The sequence below is a fragment of the Ovis canadensis genome, chromosome 21, assembly GCF_042477335.2.
Source record: "Ovis canadensis isolate MfBH-ARS-UI-01 breed Bighorn chromosome 21, ARS-UI_OviCan_v2, whole genome shotgun sequence".
NCBI classification, from domain to species: Eukaryota; Metazoa; Chordata; class Mammalia; order Artiodactyla; family Bovidae; genus Ovis; species Ovis canadensis.
This window is the reverse complement of record NC_091265.1, coordinates 52,811,708-52,832,339: the sequence shown is the minus strand read 5'-3', so window position 1 is coordinate 52,832,339 and position 20,632 is coordinate 52,811,708. Positions and strand designations below refer to the sequence as shown.

Sequence of the window (20,632 nt, the reverse complement as noted above, 5' to 3'; positions counted from 1 at the left end):
TGCTGACCCTTTAAGGACCGGGAGCAGCCAGAAAAATGGAAGCGTCCAGACTCTAAGCCCAGCACTAAGCCCCGCCCAGTCCTTTCCCACAGCTGGTGACCCGTTTTCCTTCATGATTTGGGCACTGTGGGCAGCCACCGTCTCTAGCTGAGTGACTCTTTTTCTTTCTGGGAATGCTTGATTCTTTCCTGTCATTTACCATTTTCAGAATAATGGGAGTGCCCTAACTACCTCCACAGGTGATAAAAGATATTTTTTTAGTATCCCTATGAAGTCTCATGTTCCAACCCATCACAGGTATTGTTGTTGTTACTATTTTGCTATTGTTATTATTCTTGAAGTTCAAATTGTTCCTTTTTAAGCCAGTGGGATCTCCTTCACGCTGGCTTTGTGTCCTTCTGAGATGCCCCTCGTGGGACAGTTTCTGCGTCTCAATTTCCTCATCTGTAAAACAGGCTTTAAATATCTACCTGTATTATTGTTGGGAGATGAAATATTTGTGTTTCCTGAAATACAGCTGCTGTATACATGTTACTGATGGTCCTGCCCCTTACCCTCCCAGCTCCCCCCCCCACCCTCTGACTTTTTATATTAGAATGACCTCTGGAACCACACCTTAAGGGCTACACAGTGGTCACAGGGCCCTTCTGATGATCAGTGACACAAATGTGTCATCCAGGGCTTGTGACTGGGACACATCAGGGCATCAGGTATGATGGGATGGGAGTTTCCCATTCTTCACTCTTTTTTTTTTTTTTCTCCCTCTTCCTTACTCCTAGTAGAAAAAGAGATGCTTGAGCAGAATCACTGATTGCAGTTATGCTAGGAGCAGTTGTCACATTAGCAAGAAAGAGGTTGGTTGGTCCCTTGTTGACACACCAATTGGAAGTAACTCTGGAGGTCTGTCAGGAGCCACTGCCACCTTCTTGCATGGCACCAGGAATGTGGTTTCCATCATTTAAAAAAACTTAATTAATTAAATGTTTTATGTATCGATTTGGCTGTGCTGGGTCTTTGTCACAGCATGCAGGATCTTTTCATTGCAGCATTCTGGGTCTTGTAGCTGCAGCATATGGGATCCTGACTAAGGGTTGAAGCTGGGCCCCGTGCATCAGGAGCTCAGAGTCTTAGCCATTGGACCCTCAGGGAAGTCCCACTTTGGGGTCTGCTGTCATGCTGGAGTCAGGACTCTGGAGGGGGAAGCGAGATGAGGGGACTCCCCAGCAGCTGACTCTCCATGGGCCAAAAGCACGTGCCAGGACACTACTAGTCCACAGGGCATTTTGTGCAAATGGGGAAGGTGCCTTTTCATCAAGATAAGGTGTTTTAAGTTAGTGTGTATATACCACTGAGCCACCTGACTAGCTCTCTCTCTTGGGTGGGGGTGTGGCATGTTTCCAGAGCCCCACACAGCAGCACGTGGGTCCATACACTCTTTTACTCATTCACCCGTGAGTGCTGAGGCGTCTACACTGCAGCTGCAGCGTCCACACTCTCCACTGCTCCCCTTGCTCCTTGGGGCAACTGTGTCAGAGTCAGAGCTTTGGGGAAGGGGCCAGAGTTGGACCTCCAAGAGTTCCATGACTGAGGCACCAATCTAGAACAGCAGACCCGGGATCAATCCCTGGGTCGGGAGGATCCCCTGGAAAAGAAATAGCAACCCACTGCCATATTCCTGCCTGGAGAATCCCATGGACAGAGGAGCCTGGTGGGCCACAGTCCATGGCGTCAGAGTCAGACACGACTGAGTGGCTAACACTGAACAGTGCGCCTCCGCCAGGAGTGAGTAAAAGTGCACCCTGCTCTTCACCAAGGTTAAAGGGTGCCGTGTCCCAGGAAATGATTTATGAATTTTAAAAAAGAGACAGCAATAAATGAAAGTGAGGAGTAAAGAAGGGAGAAGGGGATCGTTCATTCTGGACCAGCAACAGTGCTGGGCATGGGCTTCCGTAAGTTTCTGGGAGAAGGAAAGAGTCAACTGAAATGGCTCCTCGTCACTGAAACAGACTGTCTGTTTCTGGGCAAAATCAGCTACACCTTCCTAGGAGGGTACAGGGGGCACCATCACTGCAGCGTTGGTGGGGGAGGTGGGGTTGGCAGGGCTGGTGATGACGTTGGCCTGGCCAGTGGTATTGTCAGTCACGTTGAAGGGGCCGGTGGGAGTGTTGGCTGGGTTGGCAATGACTACGGTCGGAACCTCTGTCCTGTTCTGAAAGACAAAGGATATGAGGCCATCAACTTCCCCTGTGGTCAATTGCAAAAATGGCCACAAATTCTTCCCCTTCCTGTTGCCATGCCCTTGGGTAGACCCTCCCTCGCTGATGCTGGTCTTAGTCATGGAACTTCCCTGGGTTAGTGGACCAACAGTGAAAATGTGAAGCATCAGAGATCTGAGAAATGTTTGCAAATCCAGGCTTGCTCTCTCGCTGCTCTTCTGAACGCTGAGGCTGCCATGTAAAGAAGACTGGACTGGCTCACTGGGTGATGAGAGAAAAGTAGGCCAGTTGGCCCTATTGGTAGGTGGCGTGCCAACTGCCAGACATACAATTGAGAGCATTCTAGACAATCCAGTTGGCAGGAAACTCACCAACCGACTGTAGACTCATGGCGAGTCCAGCAGAGGTCAGCTGAGCTGGCCCAAACCAGAAGAACTACCCAGCAGACCCAGAGAATCATAAACTACAGAAGCAGCTATGTTTAAGGGGCTAAGTCTGGGGATTGTTTGATATGTAGCAATAGCTAATGTACAGAGAAATCGGTAGCTAGAAGCAGGATAACAAAATCTAACATGTGCCTTGGCTTTGGGACTGGATGGCCAGTGAGGCTGGAGAGGTAGCCAGGAAACTGGTATAACAGGCTAGGTGTATAGTTACCCACAGTATGTAGCGGGGAAGGACTGTCGCATTTTGGAAGACAGAAAATGCAAACTAAAAACTTTTGCCTCTTGCTACGGAGACCAGGGTTTCCTGCATTGCAGGCAGATTCTTTACCATCTGAGCCTCTAGGGAAGCCCTGATAAAGGAGATCACCGGGCATTATATGGGAATGTCAGTTGCTTGCTCCTAGCTGCATATGGTAAAGTACCATAATAAAAATGTTTTCAAGAGATCAGATAAAGAATGATTCATTTCACAAGTAATATTTAGAGGGAAAAAAAGAAGGCCCGGGACCTGAAAAATTAGAAAATAAAATTGTCTTATTTCCAGGTTCCTCACAGATAAATGACATTTGAAGTAAAAGTAGGCCTGAGAACAAAGATCAAACCAAGATGTCTCTATACAACTCTTTGTGAAGATCTATAAAAGGTTTAAGGCAGTGACTAGCAGATCCTTCCAGCTAGACAGAGAAGCTTCTAAGAATTTTAAGGGCATGGTCCCACAGAAACTTAATCCCAAAATAGATATTCTGAAAGAGAGAGGACTGTCTGGAACATAATCTCAGGTGTGATTTTTGTCAAACAGTAAGAACCATAATCTGATAAAACATTCTCACTCTTTTAAAGGAAACTGTGTCAGCAAACAGACCATCGCCTTGGATTAACTTGGAGCTGCTCAAACTGCAAAAGGGCCTTTGGGTCCTACTTTCTTCATACAGGAGGCAGTTTGAGAGAGCTATTCTTCTTCCACAAGATGAAAAAGGTGGACCATTTCATATGGAAAATGGGCCACTTCTTATGGAAAAGAAACAATGTTTTCAAGCGTGGAGCCAAGAGTTCAGAGGATGGAGTCAAGAGAGAGTAGATGGAAGCGCTAGAGAACGGTGATCTGGGCAAACTCTTCTGGGGAGTAGAATTGGCCTCTCATCAAGGCACACTCCCCAACCCTGGGATGGGGTAATAGCCAGCTGGCCCTAGGGTGTCAGGATTGTTATGGAGCCTTGACTGCCCTGTCTTCCTCTTATAAAACAGGAGGGCACACTGCATTTTCCATCCCCTTGAATCTGAGGTTGGCCAGGTGACTTACTTTGGCCAAAGAGACATTAAAGAATGTGACATGGGCAGGGACCTAAAAGTCTGTGCCTGTGGGGCTGGCTGTGTCTCACTGCTCTTGGAATCCAGCTACCCTAAGAAGCTCAGGCTAACCTTCTAGAGGAAGTGATACCACTTGGAGCAGAGATGGACTTTTCCTTGAAGATTCTGGTTGGTCAGCTGCTGCCAACCTGGCAGCTGCTACACCTGTCTGAATGTGATACCATACAGGGCTCTATGGGGCTCCTGGGCACGAGGCCTTTCTGTGGCCCTCATCTCTTTGATTATAGGAAACAGCCTTCATTCAGGTCCCCTGACTTTTCCTGAGTTCCAATGGGCAAATTCAAACAGCTGTTAATTAGGGAGGAGACGGGAGGAGATGCAAGACCAGGGAGAAATAAAACAGTCAAGAGCAGCCTTGGGCAGGGTCCTATTTCCCTATCAGTGGATACACACAGTATCTTTGAGCTATTTTACAGATACTGAAATGCCCACCAGGTGAGAGAAGTTAATGATTAACAATAATGTACTGTCCACACGTATGTAGACCCTAGACCAGTTGTACCTGAAGGTTGATGATGCTGGCTTCTACCTACCTTCCAACCAACCCATCGAAAGAACGTCCACAAGCTGATCACATCCTCTTTGAACAATTATGATAATACTTCCCACTATCTTCCCCAAGTTGGGACACAGCAATTTTGATGAGGGCATTAGGCCACTGTGACCATCACCAAACCACCCCCCCCCCACCCCGCCTTTGCCTAACAACTCTGTCTCTGAGATTCAATTCAGCACCAGTGTATAGAGAAGCTGAGCTTTTGGTATCAAGTGGGTCCATCTGAGGCCAGCAGAAGACCCACTGGTCACACTGAGACTCAGAATCATGACCTAAAGAAATGGTTGCTGTTTTAAGCTGCTGAGTTTTCCAGCAGTTTCTTTTGCAGCAAAACTCCGCAGATACACCCTCCTTGTGATGGACTGAATATCTGTATGTTAGAATCTTAACCCTCAATCTGATGGTATCCAAAGGTGGGGCCTTTGGGAGGTAATTAGGTCATGAGGGGGCTTCCCAGGTGGCACTGGAGGTAAAGAACCCACCAGCCAATGTAGGAGACAGGAGACATGGGTTCATTCCCTGGGTCTGGAAGATTCCCTGGAGGAGGGCATGGCAACCCACTCCAGTTTTCTTGCCTGGAGAATCCCATGGAGAGAGGAGCTTGGCAAGCTACTATCCATGGGGTTGCAGAGTCAGACACAACTGAAGTGACTTAGCACACTCGCAGGTCATGAGGGGGGAGCTCTCATGAATGGGTTTAGTGCCCTTAGAGAGAGAGATGCCAGAGAGCTCTCCCTATCTTTCTATAAGATAGGGAAGCTATAACAAGAAGACAGCCATCCGAAAGCCAGGAAGAGAGTTCTCACCACTACCGGACCATCCAGGCATCCTGATCTGAGACTCCTAGACTGCGAGAAATAATTATAAGCCATGCAGCCTGTGGTATATTTGTTATAACATCCTGAACCAACTAAGATGTCCTCTCAGGCCCCACTTCTCCCAATGTCCGGTCACCTCTGCTACCCCTAGAACACTCTCTGATTCCTGGAACAGGGCCCAACACTTACCACAAACTGGTTCCAACACGTAGCCTGGCACCCAAAATGTGAGACCACACAGGTGAGGCAGAACTCCAGCAGGGCGAAGGGGAGGAGACCACCAGAAATTGCCTTCACGTTAATCTAGGGGCAGAGAGGAATGGGAAGGGTTTTGTCACAGAGGTGACTGTCCTGTGACCATCCACGCCTGTAGGCCTCATCTTAGGCAAGCACCACATGCCTCAGCTGGAGAGCCCCAGACCCTTTGGCACGTGCTCCACGAGCAGTTGCTACGGGTGCCCCTCTCACACGCCCCCATGGTACCTTTGAGGGCTGACAGCCAGACTTCCAACTGCCGGTACCTGCGTTTCTGGTCTATCAATGAGTGACAGGGGCTAGTGGATAAATACCCTCGATTCTCACCCCTGGGCTGAGAGGGAGTGACTGAAGCATGTGTCTGCACTGCTTTCCCAGGTGAGTACTCAGTGTTGGATGAGGTCACCTGGGGGAAATCCTCTGCCAGCTGGACCCAGGCAATCGGAGGTCTTCACGCCTCCCCTGTCCTTGGAATGCACTTCTGCAGTGGGAGTCATTTTTGAGGATGCAGCCTTGAGAGGAGGTGGTGTTAAGACCATCTGGACTGGATGCAATTACGTTTGTAGGATTCTGACGGGCAGTGCAGAGGTCAACTCATGTTGCAGCAGCCCAGGACAAGCCTCATACATCAGTTCCTTGGCTTATCAGACCTGCCACCTGCCAGTCTGGCACGGCTGCCTCTTTGGTCAGTCTCCCCCTGCCCTCCAGGGCTGGGGACTGGTTTAGGAACCAACACTCAGGGTAAGTGGATTGATTACATGACATCTTTACTGGTCCCTTCTCTTCCCCACCCCATTTCTCATCACCCTGCTGGCATTTGCTTCCTCCCCCAAATAAGCTACTTGTTTCAAAGTCAGTTCTGGGACTTCCCTGGCAGTCCAGTGGTAAAGAATCTGCCTGCCAATGCAGGGGACATGGGTTTGATCCCGGGTCTGGGAAGATTCCACATGCTTCGGGGTAACTAAGCCCATGTGCCACAACTACTGAGCTTGCCCTCTAGAGCCCACGTCCCACAGCTACCAAAGCCCTTGAGCCCTAGAACCTGTGCTCTGCAGCAAGAGAAGCCACTGCAATAAGTCCACGCTCTGCAACTAGAGAGTAGCCCTTGCTGGCTGCAATTAGAGAAAACCTGCACGTAGCAATGAGACCCAGTGCAGCCAAAAAAAAGAAAAGTCAGCTATGGGAGGAACCCAAAGTGAGACCCACCTCACAAGCACACTGGTACATGTGTGGCAGACTGGGGTCCAGGGCATTCGATGACCCCAGGAGTAGTTTTCAATCAGTGATGGTGGGAATTGGTGGGCGAGTACCCCAGGCACCTCACTCAGGACAGGATGTAACTCTGAGGCAGTGTCCTCTCTGTCTGCTAGAGTCCCAGCAGGATTAAGCTCTGGCAGTGACTTGCTTGGTGACACCCTTTACCTGTACCTTCCTTTCCTTGTTCATCTTATTGTCTCCCCTACCAGTATTTGCTAGGGGAACCTCTGAAATAAATGACTTGCTCCTGAATCCCTGTTCCAGCATCTGCTTCTGGGGGCCCCAGATAAGAGGAGAACCTGGGGGCAGCACCTCCTGTTCTTGCCACCAGCTGTCCCTCCCTCAACAGCTTCCTGGGGACAGGTGGCCTTAAGATCTGAGTGTGGCTACTGCCCCACCTACTTGTGCTGGCATTTGCTGCCTCCAAGCAGGAACAGAACAGGTACAAGGAGGGGCCACCTGGCTCCAGCTCTCTGAATCTCAGTGTCCTCATCTATAAAATGGGGTCTATCTCACCTGCCTCAGAAGTCAGGGGTTTTGGTGAGGGTTACATATTTTAGGATGCTTTTGAACTGTGATGCTGGAGAAGACTCTTGAGAGTCCTTTAGGCAGCAAGGAGATCAAACCTGTTCATCCTAAAGGAAGTCAACCCTGAATATTCATTGGAAGGACTGATGCTGAAGCTGAAGCTCCAATACTTTAGCCACCTGATGCAAAGAGCTGACTCACTGGAAAAGACCATGAGGCTGCGAAGGATTGAGGGCAGGAGGAAAAGGGGACGACAGAGGGTGAGATGGTTAGATGGCATCACCAACTAAATGGACATGAGTTTGAGCAAGCTCCAAGAGATAGTGAAGGATGGGAAAGCCTGGTGTGCTGCAGTCCATGGGGTTGCAAAGAGGAGGACATGTCTGAGTGACTAAACAACAACTAACACATTTTAGGACCTAGGGCTGTCATACTAGGGTGGGATTTGGCTGTGATTCCTTCCAGCTCTGGAACAACCTCATAAACAAGCCTCCCCAATCTTTCGGAAGCCTGGGGTGCTGGTAGTCTGGATGCTCACCGGCTGGGTAAAGCACAGATCCGAGATGAGAAGCAAGATCCCAGCCAGGGAAACGATAGCGCTGACCACGTTCATGCCAATGCTGCCATGCACCTGGAAGGGGCAGGGGGAGAGGCACCGGTGAGTCGAGTCTGAAGCCAGGCTTGTGGGGACTCTCAGGGAGCAGGAGGAAAGGGGAGCCCGGGCGGGAAAGAGGTGGGTTGTGGAGAAGCCAGCTTATCCTAAGCTCCCTGAGGTGAGAAGATTATTCTTTATTCAATAGGCAGAGTCCACCTGGGGCAGGGGCTGTATTTGTTTGGGAATATACCTCCATAAGTAGCTGACGGTGCAGGAAATGAGATTCAAAGGCCAGATTGGGAGGAGAGGTGGCAAGGATGCAGAGCTGCTCTGCGGAAGAAATGAGCACAGGGATGCGGGTGATGGTGGCAGGGGGCATGAACTGGGATTAGAGGATTGCCTTGAGAGAAGGGAGAGGAAAGTTCTGGTCCTGCTGGAGGGAGCTGGAGTCTGGGCTGGCAGGATTGGCTGGGGAGGGTTTTCAGAACCAGAAAGTCTAGTACTCCATTTTAAGGGATCTGCTGCCCAGTGTCGGGCTGCTGAAATCCTCCAGTCACTCATGATGTCCCCTGCTCAACTGCCTCCCCTGGGGGGTGGTTCATGGGGATGGAGATGGGGAGGGAAGGACTGAGTCCACCTGTGGGCTGAGGCTGGGAAGGCTGGCAAGCAGAGTAGAGATGGAAGTAGACACTTCAACTGGAAGTCAATCATCAGAACCAGGGGGACTAGGAGCCCCCCACGAGCTGGTAGGCATCTTGGAGAGGTCATTGGATTTCCCAGATGTGGGACAAGAGTTTGATCCACTTTTGTTAGGGGATTAAGGAGCACTGTGAGCTCAGCTGATGTTGGGGGGCCTGGGGAAGGGGGTCTTAATCCCGTTGTAGAGGATGGAATAAGGCAGACTGAGGGGCTGCAGGCATTTGCCTTGCAGACAAAGGACTGGTAACTGGAAACCCTCCGTGGGACAAGCCAGCCCCCAGCTAACCCATGGCTTTCCTGCTGAAAAGGCAGAAGAGACAAGAAGCCCTTTGGAGAACATGGAGAGGGGCAGGAAGGACTTGGAGCCAAGGAGGAGGGCCCTTAGAAGCTCTACATTTATCCCTAAGCTTTTTAGAGGCCGCAACAAAATAAAAACATGCACGGTATATCTCTGGCTGTCGAGACAGAGGATGACATTCTGACAGTGCAAGGGAATTCTGGGTCCTGTGTCCTATGGTTTGAACTCTGAACTGTTCAAGGCACATTCTCCCCTCATTTTTCTAGGTCTAGCCAAAGGGGAGGGCAGGAAGGGCCTTAAAGAGGTGGCTGAAATGTACACACATTTCCACTTGGCCTCTATCTGACTTTCTGCTTAATTCAGAACACCCCAAGGTCATGGTGCTGTGACTACTTGGCCACTTGCCAAAATGCCAAGTGTCTGAGTAGTTAAATACAATAGGTGAAGGCACGGTGCTGGGATCAGAGGGCTCTGGGCATAAACCCCAGGCTGGCCACATTCCTGCTGTGCGGTCTTAAGTCCAGTCACCCGACCTTTCTGTGACTCAGTTTCCTCTTCTGCAGAATGAGGATCACAGAAGTTTGTAGGCCTGTGGGGACTGAATGAAGTAAGGTATGTAAGAGCGCTGAACCCTGGGGCCAGGACCAGGCCACTCTGGGAGGCTCCTGGGAGGCCCCTCCCCCCTGGAGAGTCACATTCCAACACTGAAGGATGGTGAAAGATGGAATTACAACTCACCATGCAATAACTGCGTCCCTTTTCAGCCTCCACTGAGAGCGAGCCAGAGATGATAAACTACACAGACAAAAAGGAGTAGGAGCAGTTGTACAGTGTGTTGGAAAGACCACAGTCCATTCAGAGGTGTAGCTCTGAGTCCTCAAGGCTTACATACCTTGTTTCTTAAGATGGGCATGTCTGTTTACCTCCTCTCAACATTTTCACTATCCCAATGGTTAGATACCACAATACCTAAACTCCTCTGTGTCTAGGTTAAAATCTTTTCCCCTAAAAGCCTACATTTTGTTTCAGGATACTAGACATCTCATTTTTGTGTCTGGTCCCCATTGGGCCCACTCCCTGGGCACAGGCATCGCCCAAACTCATGGATCATCTGGCCTCCCACCACCCTATTCTCGACTGTGATCTTGGAAAAGCAAGGACAGGGTATCAGGGTGAGCAGAGCCTTAAGGCTGGGAGACGGGAGACCTAGGCTTCTGCTCCACTCTTGCTCCTAACTCACCTTGCTGTGACCCTAGGCAAGTTACTGCTCCAGCTTGGGGGTCCTAACTGGCCCTAGATGCTGCGAGGCTGGTGACTGATATGTGAACCCAGAGGCAGGAAGAACTTGGTCCAGTTATGAGAGCCCTCAACTGAGGGGGCCTGGGCTCCATCAGGACTTTCTTCCAACCCTTCCTGGCTGTGAGCCTGCAGTCATCTTGTCTAACCTCTCTGAGCCCCAGTCTTCTCATCCGGCACATGGACATGAACAAACAGACCCTGCTCTTTCTATCTACAAGAGGGTCATGTGACCCCGTGGAGAAGGAAATGGCAACCCACTCCAGTGTTCTTGCCTGGAGAATCCCAGGGACGGGGAAGCCTGGTGGGCTGCCGTCTATGGGGTTGCACAGACTCGGACACGACTGAAGCGACTTAGCAGCAGCAGCAGCATGTGATCCTGCAGTTGTTGTTTGGTTGCTAAGTCGTGTCTGATTCTTTGCAACCCCATGGACTGCAACATGGCTCCCCTGTCCTTCACTCTCTCCTGGAGTTTGCTCAAGTTCTATATCCACTGAGTCAATGATGCTGTCTAACCATCTCATTCTCTGCTGCCCTCTTCTCCATTTGCCTTCAATCCTTCCCAGCAACAGGGCATGGGAGAATAAGGGTGGGGTTATACATGATTTACATATTTACATTTACATCAAATTCTAAGAGGGTGGAATAATTAAAGCACGTGATTGGCTTGTGAGTAGCTGAAAGTTCCTTAGAGGCAGGGGGCACGTTGCTGGGGCATGGGGTCAGGGCCGGGTCCTTAACCCTGTCTTGCACCTACAGTCTTAGGTGGCTGGCTCTGGGCTCCCAGGGCCCTATTATTGGGAGTGCATTCCAGGCTTTTTCTTCCTTTGCTCCCCCATCCTGGTCTGGTAACTCAGAACCCAGAAGGAGGCCACAGGGCCTTGTACTCACGGATACTCCTCCCCATTCCAGGTACCCTGATATCGCGGAATAAGATCCTTCCCAATACAGTGAAGGATTGATGGCAGTGAAGATGTGAGTCAGGCCGATAAGAATCTGGATGGCCTGTGGGGAGGACAAGGCATCGTGAGAAAGAGCAGAACTGGGGGCCTATGGGATTGTAGCTCCCTCAGCAGCCCAGACTGTACCCCCAGAATCCCTGAGTATGACTGCTGTTGGGGCCAAAATCTCTCGGGGTGGGGTCCATGTCAAGGTGTTGTTTTGAAGCTCCACAGATGATGCCAATGTACACTCAGAATTGAGAGCCATGGACATAAACAGAAGGTGGAGGGGTGAGGGGTAGAACAGATCAGGATGACTTTCCCTTTGGACTCAGGCTTGCAGAGAAGATGCCTGGGCGGGGGCTTTGGCAACAAACCAGACGGGCTTAAATCTTGGCTCTGGCACTCACCAGCTGCGTGGCCTCAGGCAAGCACCCTCCCTGTGTCTCTCCCTGACTGGGATGACCATATCTGGCTTGCGGGGTTGCTGTAGACAGGGGCCCCCCAAACTCTAGAATCTAATGCCTAATGATCTGAGGTGGAGCTGATGTAACAATAACAGAAATCAAGAGTACAATAAACATAATGCTCTTGAAATATAATGCTCATCCTGAAACCATTCCCCCCACACTGCTGCTGTTGCAGCTAAGTCACTTCAGTCATGTCCAACTCTGTGCGACCCCATAGACGGCAGCCCACCAGGCTCCCCTGTTCCTGGGATTCTCCAGGCAAGAACACTGGAGTAGGTTGCCATTTCCTTCTCCAATGTATGAAAGTGAAGTCACTCCGTCATGTCCAACTCTTAGCAACCCCATGGACTGCCGCTTACCAGGCTTCTCTGTCTATGGGATTTTCCAGGCAAGAGTACTAGAATGGGGTACCATTGCTTTCTACATTCCCCCCACCCCACCTGTGGAAAAACTCTTTCAGGAAACCAGTCCCTGGTGCCAAAAAAGGTTAGGAACCACCGGTTGCAGAGATTAGAAAGAGGGCCCTATGGAGACTTCCCTGGCAATACAGTGGTTAAGACTCTGCTTTTCAATGCAGGGGGCACAGGTTCAATCCTTGGTTAGGGAACTAAGATCCCATGTGTCACAGGCATGGCCAAAGTTTTTTTCTTTTTTTCTTTTTTTTTTGAAAAGTGCCCATAAAGCTTATAGATAGGTCCTGCCACTTGGGAGATGTTTGCAAGCCCTCCACCCACACCTTTCCTAGGCCCCACCCCTGTGTATTCCCTGCTGTGGGAGCCTCAGTGCCTGCAAGCCTGTGCTGTTCCTCCTTCCCACCTGCTTTTCTTCCACTTCTGTCTGAAAGGTACTGGCTTCACCCTCATCCTACTGAAATCCCATCTTTCTTTCAACGACCAAATACATCCTTTTACAGACACCCCCACATTCAGGACAAAATACCTCCTATTTGGGGATCCTGCAGCACTTGCTATACCTGAGGACTTGGGGTGACATTTGACTTCTTCAGGCCTCAGATTGCTCAGGGGTCAAGTGATCAGTGTTGATCAGATGTGCCAGCTGTCACGCTCAATGAGTCTAAAGCTTAGTGTACAGACCTGGGTTTCATGTCAGCTGCTTCATCAAATAACATGCTTGATCTTGTCTGTGTGCCCACTTTATCTTAAGATAAAGGCACAGCTTCTCCCAAATGAACTGTAGTTCACTAAAGGGAGTCCATGTTTTTGGTCTTTCTCTGTGTTTGATCAGGTTCCCCAGGCATTTGCTCTAACTCAGAATAATTCTTTCGAAAGACTTTAAAGTAATTGGAATCCAAAGTTAACAAGCATTTGCCCAGTATTAATTAATAAGGAAAGTAATCATAACATGAAATTATAACTACTATGTAATATCGTATAATATCTTCACCTATTGAAGGTTTTCCACACACATTTATAATCTCATTTCCTGCCTGTGACCAGGATTTCTATTCCTGATACTGTTGATAAAAGAAAATTTCCCATACTGAGGTTTGGGGAAGTCATTCTGGTTTATACACGTAATGCTGACTAAAATAGCCTGTTTGTGGCTTACCAAACCTCCATTGTACATCTGCTTTAATTATTAAAGAAAAGGGCATATTTACCAGAAGTAAAGAATGTCTACATTAAATAAATATTAGGAATTCTCTGCTTGTCCAGTGGTTAAGGCTCTACGCTTTCACTGATAAGGGTGTGAGTTCAATCCCTGGTCATGGGCTACGACCCTGAAAGCTATGCACCTTGATTCCCCCTCTAAAAAAAATTCACCTGGGAAATTTTGGGACTTCCGTGGTGGTCTAGTGGCTAAGACTCTGTGCTCCCAATGCAATGGGCCCAGGGTCTGATCCCTCGTCAGGGAACTAGATACCACATGCCGCAACTGAAAAAAATATCCAACAAGCTGCAACTAAGACCTGGCACAGCCAGAAAAAGACAAAGAGAGATGAAATGCCTCCCTTCCCGGGATGCCAACGCTGGTGCTCCTTCAATGATAAGCCTCCCTTCCCAGGTGCGTTGGCTCAGATGGTAAAGAATCTGCCTGCCAATGCAGGACATGTGGGTTAGATCCCTGGCTCCAGAAGATCTGCTAGAGACAGGAATGGCAACCCATGCCAGTATTTTTGCCTGGAGAATTCCACGGACAGAGGAGCCTGGCGGGCTACAGTCCATAAGGTTGTAAAGAGTCAGACATGACTGAGAGCTAACACTTACTCCCAGGTGCAAAGGCCACACTGACTCCCTGTGTACATGTTGATCTGTTTTTTTTTTTTTGAAACCTTCAACAATTGTACACTCGCTCCAATGAGATATAAAACTGTGCTGACCACCCTACTTCTCCAGAGCAGTTTCTCAGAGTTATCTGAGAAGCTATCTTCTGTGCTACACACTTCAGTTTGGCTCAAATAAAACCTTTTTCTATTCCTATTATAGATTGGTTATTTTTGCTGGCAGTGTTTCATAGAAGTTAATCCAAGATTTGATTTGGATAAGTTTAGGAGGCAAACAATACCTTGCTCTTGGTGCAGTACACTGGTTTATCTGTCCCTGAAGGATCGACAAGGAGGGGTGGGCTGGGGGTGTGTGTGAGCTGGTCCTATCCTCCTGCCCCCAGCAGGTGGTTGGGTCCTCTCGGGAGAGCTGGCCAGTTTGTACTCTTCAAGCGCCAGGACAATTTATGCATGTCCTGTGGCAATTACCAGAAGGTACTGTAGTTACGACAGCCCCTCCTAGGTCTTCAAGGATGGTTTCTGGACAAAAACAAGGGAGAGACTGGTCTCTGTGGGGTCGTCCTGACCCAACCTCCAGAAGCTGCCACCTACATTTGTGTCCTCTGCCCTCTGAACCTATTCCCTTCCTTATCGGAACGCACTCGCTACTGCCGGGCTCAGGAAGGGACCCAAACTGGAGAGAGAGACCACACTCACCCCCAGTGTCCTGACCTCGTCCTTTATGAATTTCTTGGGATCGAACGTAAAAAATGATCCAAATGGCATGTTCCATTGGAATTGGTTGGGGGTATACATCGGCCCAGGGGCACATGTGGGAGGATTCTGAGGGCCTCCAGGCAGGGTTTGGAGGTTTGTGGTTCCCAGTGAGTACTGGATCTCCCCAGGTGGGGTCTGCATACTGGCCACTGCTGTCGGATGCTGGAGCTGAAGCACAGTGGGCAGACCCTGTGTGGCGTTCACTTCCGCTGGATTCTGGATCACTACGCGTGGCGTCTGTAAGTTCGCTCTTCCTGCATCGTTCTCGGTCACTCTGGATGTTAAGTAAGTGGCCATTCCCACAGGCTGCCCCTTGCTCCCAGGAGCCACAGGATTCCTGGCCTGGATCACGTACACGTTACTTGGTGCCATACCACCAGGCACAGCGTTGACTTCAACTCCCTGCTCCGTCATGATGCTCAAGTGCTGCAAAACAGGTAAGAAGGTGCATTTTCCCTCCTCTGAGAAAATTAATATGTGCTGCATCTGATCCCATCCTTATCTTTAGATTCATCTTCATTAAAATAAAAATCACCAAAAATAAAAACATCAGAATCATCTAGCATGATATTATACAGAATGATCTCCTTCTCTTCCTTGTAGTCTGTGTTCTTCGGGACATGTTGGTTGGTTTTGTTTTTTTGGTTTCTTTGAGGTTTGGATTTGCAAGACTAGGTTACCTGGGGCCCCTTATCCCTGTAGACTCTTGTTTACAGCTGAGGCAGTGGGTTTGTTTAGAATTCTGAGGTCAGTGTTTCAATCTGCCTGCCTTAAATATCTGAGTCATTGATTGTGACTTCTCCGTCCTCTCCCCTGCCCTGGCCACAGCTGATGGCCTAGGGGTGGACAAGGGACCCCAACTGGGTCTAGAACTTTCCAATCTTGGGAATGTGGAATTGGACCCAAGAACCATTTCGGGTTGAGGGGTTTATGCAGAGCTGGAGAGGGTCACAATTGTGTCATGTGTAGGGGTAGTAGAGAAAGTCAGTTAGAACAAAAAGAATGAAGCTGATATAGCAGGGCTGAGGGGTGGGGAGAAATAGTTGAAGAAGCAGGTGGTGGGAGAGGGACAGAAATAGAGAGACAAAGAGAAGGAAACACCTTGGATCCTGATGATTTTTTACTGTTTATCCAAGTTCTCATTATCCCCAGCTGTACTCTCAGCCTTTTGAAATCTGTAACTAGTTTATAACTAGTTATGGGTTTAATCTAATGAAGCTAATTTGTGTATGACTTTTCCCTAGTGGCTTAGACAATAAAGAATCTGCCTGCAATGCAGGAGACCCGGTTCAATCCCTGGGTTGGAAAGATCCCCTGAGGAAGGGAATGGCTTACCCACTCCAGTATTCTTATCTGGAGAATTCCATGGACAGAGGAGCCTGGTGGGCTATAGTCCTTGGGGTTGCAAAGAGTCAGACACGACTGAGCAACTAACACTTTCGCTTCACTTGTCGACATTAATTGGTTTTGGAGTGGAAAACAAGACTATCTCTGGCTACCTGTCTTCCCAGGAGGGACCATGGACCCTGTGGAAACGTCATCTTTTACATCTCATGAGTCACGTCCCAGTTGGTGTCGTGGTTAGGACCATGTAGGAGTTTTGCTTATTTCTATTTATCTGGGTTTAAACCATTATGGGCCAAGGTACTGGGTATTATGATAGTGGCCACACCCTTAACAACATGTAGTTACAACCGAGTCCTGAGCATTAGAGACTGTTGTGAAGGGAAGGGCTTGAAGTGAAACTTGGATCTCACCATGATTTGACCCCTGATAAGCTGAGTGCGTGCTGAGTCTCTTCAGTCATTTCTGACTCTTTGTGACTCTATTGACTGTAGCCTGCCAGTCTCCTCTGTCCATAGGATTCTCTAGGCAAGAATACTGGAGTGGGTTGCCATGCTTTCCTCCAAGGGAATCTTCCTGACCCAAGGATCAAACCCATGTCTCTTATGTCTCCTGCACTGGCAGGCAGGTTCTTTACCACTAGCGCCACCTGGGAGGCCCCGATGAGATGAGAGGCTTGGAGGATTTCTTCATTATCTGTGCTGATGAGCAAGTACGCCATGGGTGGCGGCGGACGAGTAGCTTCAGACTCTGAAGACACTGACAGGTGGAAAGGTTTCCCATTTAGGTGAGAGAAAAGGTCTCTTATGTCATTAATGTTGATATTAACTGTTAATGTTAATTGCTGCAGCTGCTGATCTTGTCTCTCCACCTAAATGATACACTCCCTGCTGGCAAGAAACTGAATCCTACAGTTACTAGATTCCAGCTAGCATCACCGACTCAATGGGCATGAATTGAGCAAACTGGGAGACAGAGGAGGACAGAGGAGCCTAGCGTACTAGGACTGCAACAAGTCACACACAACTAAACAAAAACAACAGATTCCAGAAGTCTGCTATCATGGAGTTTTCTGCCCAATAGAAAGTGCCTCTAAGTTGCACTTACAACATGAATTCCATCACATCCCACCCCACCATGATCCTAATTGCTTCCAGAGGGAGAGAAACACTCCGAACTATCAATGACCAACCTGGGTTTGGCTGGCTAGTTAATTGGCACTATTTAATATTAATAAGCTAAAAAATAAGCTCAAAGGCAAGACAGCATCAGGGCTAAGAGTTCAGACATCCTTGGGTCCTTTTCCCAGTCCCTTCATTTACTAGTTACATGACCTTGATCAAGTTGCATGAGTTCTTTAGGCTTCAGTTTCCTTATCTCTGCCAGATAGATTATAATAACCCTTTCTCAGAGGGTGTTGTCAGGATTAAGTGAGAAACTTTTCCGCACAGAGCCTGGCACAGAGGACATACTTAAACGTCTGTTTGTTGATGAGTAGACACCATCCTTGGTCTTCCCTGATGGTTCAGCAGTAAAGAATACGCCTGCAATGCAGGAGACTCAGATTTGATCCCTGGGTTGGGAAGATCCCCTGGAGGAGGAAACGGCAACCCACTCCATTCTTTTCTGGAAAATCCTATAGACAGAGGAGCCTGACAGGCTAGAGTTCATGGGCTTGTAAGAGTCAGACATGACTTAGTGATTTAAACCACCACTACCACCACCAGAGACCATTCTTGGAGAAGGGCCTTTGTTTTGAACATTTTTCTTAATTGATCTCAAACTAATTTCCAGTACCTACAGCCATGGATCTAAAGTGTGGTCTCTGGACAGGTGAGACTGTTTCACTTGGGAACTTATTAGAAATGTAGATTCTTGGTCCTTTGCCTCATTCAGTGCAGTCAGTTCAGTCGCTCAGTCATGTCCAACTCTTTGTGACTCCCATGGACTGCAGCATGCTAGGCTTCCCTGTCCATCACCAACTTCCAGAGCCTGCTCAAACTCATGTCCATTGAGTTGGTGATGCCATCCAACAATCTCATCCTCTGTCGTCCCCTTCTTCTCCTGACTTCAATCTTTCCCAGCATCAGGGTCTTTTCCAGTGAGGCAGCTCCTCACATCAGGTGGCCAAAGCATTGGAGCTTCAGCTTCAGCATCAGTCCTTCCAATGAATATTCAGGACTGATTTCCTTTAGGATTGACTGGTTTGATCTTGCAGTCCAAGGGACTCTCGAAAGTCTTCTTCAACACCACAGTTCAAAAGCATCAGTTCTTCGGCACTCAGCTTTCTTTATGGTCCAACTCTCACATCCATACATGACTACTGGTCCTCTGCCTAGACCTACTAAATAAGAAGGGCTTCCCTGGTGACTCAGATAGTAAAGCGTCTGCCTGCAATTTGGGAGACCTGGGTTGGATCCCTGTGTCAGGAAGATCCTCTGGAGAAGGAAATGGCAACCCACTCCAGTACTCTTGCCTGGAAAATTCCATGGATGGAGGATCCTGGTAGGCTACAGTTCATGGGTTCGCAAAGAGTCAGACACGACTGAGCGATTTCACTTTCACTAAATAAGAATCCCCCAAGTGTGGGGACCAGCTGTCTGTTTTTTAAAATGTTTTTTTTAATTGTGGTTAAAAATATATAATATAAAACATACTATTTTAACCATTTTAAGCATATTTAATTGTACAGTTCAGTGGCACTAAGTACATTCACATTGGGGTGTACATACACCCCAATATTCATTGCAGCACTTATTAGAGTAGCCAGGATATGGAAGCAACCTAAATGCCCATCAACAGCTGAATGGATAAAGCAGATGTGGTACATATATACAATGGAATATTACTCAGCCATAAAAAGAACGAAATTGTGCCATTTGCAGCCATCTGTTTTAACTTACTCTCCAGGTGACTCTGAGGCTGGTGGAGTTTGAGAATCATAGTGATATATAAATGTCCTACACATCTCCTTCTTGGTTTAATTCTTTTCTCTTGGATCCTAACAGGTAAAAATATAAACTATATAGAACTCCAAGAAATTCCCCAATTTTTTCTTATCTTAAAATCTAGGGACTTCCCTGGTAGTCCAGTGGTTAAGAATCCACCTTGCAATGCAAGGACGAGGGTTTGAGTCCTGGTTGGGGAACTAAGATCTCATATGTCCCCGAGCAGCTAAGACAGTGGGCTGTCTGATGCAGCCAAGTAAATATTAAAAAATAATAATAACTAATTTAAAAAATCTAGCTGGTCTCTCCAGTCCTCCCATAAGAGCAACAGCTTTCACTGGTCTGTCGACTGACAGTTCAGTTACTCGCTGTGTCTTCTCACTTTTTTTTTCTTTTTAAAAAGTGTTTGTTCTTTTTCTTTTTTCTCCCACTAATTCTGATCCTACCTGCCTCCCTGCAAACAGGGAGATGAAGTCTTTGAAAGTGAAATAACTTGCTTGTGGATAAATGGATTTGAGACTCGAATTTATTCTTTCTGACTGCTATCTTCTTTTCACTATATATTTTTTAAATTTTTTAAAAAGAATGCTCTCTCTGCCAGGTGACATAGGAGTGGCAGAATATTTGGCAGTGTCAACTGAGATGGACCTATACAGCGTATGCCACTTCTGCCTTGACCTTAATTTACCCCTTGCTTTCTCGGAGGAATTTCAGGTTTCCCGTAAGGGTGGTTTATAATGACAACTACAGCAAGCATCGGTATTTAGACTCCACAGCCCTGTAGGCATCAGGCAATTCCTCCAGCTATATATCATTGCTGTGAGCATTTTGCAGACAAAGTAACTGAGGTTAAGTAACTCAGGTCATGAACACACAGCTAGAAAATGCCAAAGCTGAGATTTGAACTCTGGTCTGTCTGCCTTCAATTTTCATAAGGGATACCACACAGAATGTTACAGTCTGCTACATGATATGAGAGAATGGATTATATTTGTCTCCCTTTTTCAGAACAGACTTTCTTTTTACATGTGTGATAAATAATACAACTACAAACCTGGCGACTGGCAGAGGCAGCTGGCTCCTGTGATAGACTCTCCCGAGACCCCTTTAGTCCCCGCTGCTGTCAGGAACAAGGGAGAGGGTTCTTTAGGAGCCTTTCCATCAGTTCTAGGTCCTTCATATACCCGATCACACTTTAATTACAGCTGGACTCCGGGAGTGGGGAAATGGAGATGTCTTGTGGAGTTTCCCACCTTCTATCTTAAGATATCTGGGTTCATATAGAGATATGAACTATCTCTGAAACTTGTTCTGTTTTTTCACTTACCTCCTTAGCTGGCCAGACTCTGCATCTCCAAGGTTAGGTGGTTGCAAATTCTGTCTCTGTGGACTGCGCTGGCTTATCTTAAATGCTCTTATAAAAAGGTATATACATCATATACAGTTCCCTGCCTTATGGCATTTCCCCAGAGACCCTACTCAGGGCCCGTCTAGGCCCCATGTCTCCCCTAGTGTGGTCCAGTTTCTGTGAGGACCAAGGAGAGGAAGTCATAGATGTCTTACCTGGTTGACCCTGCGAGCCTTTCAATGTTCCTT

The 20,632-nt window shown here is 48.1% G+C and overlaps 1 protein-coding gene across 1 annotated transcript; it reads right to left on the bottom strand.

Moving 5' to 3' along the window:
- Positions 1-1,892: 1,892 nt before the first annotated feature.
- MS4A18 (membrane spanning 4-domains A18) lies at positions 1,893-15,158 on the bottom strand. The gene is made up of 6 exons (XM_069565417.1): positions 14,685-15,158; positions 11,224-11,337; positions 9,775-9,831; positions 7,983-8,075; positions 5,594-5,707; positions 1,893-2,209 (listed from the first exon to the last, which is right to left on the bottom strand). The coding sequence occupies exons 1-6, from the start codon at positions 15,156-15,158 to the stop codon at positions 2,042-2,044; spliced, it is 1,020 nt and encodes a 339-aa protein (XP_069421518.1). The 3' UTR covers positions 1,893-2,041.
- Positions 15,159-20,632: the final 5,474 nt, after the last annotated feature.

Coding starts and splice junctions, on each gene's coding strand:
- MS4A18 (XM_069565417.1), bottom strand. CDS start 15,158: ATGACGGAGCAGGGAGTTGAAGTCAACGCTGTGCCTGGTGGTATGGCA. Junction 5,708..7,982: donor ATCTGTGCTTTACCCAGCCG/GTGAGCATCCAG, acceptor CTCTGCCCCTAG/ATTAACGTGAAGGCAATTTC. Junction 2,210..5,593: donor CGTGTTGGAACCAGTTTGTG/GTAAGTGTTGGG, acceptor TTTGTCTTTCAG/AACAGGACAGAGGTTCCGAC.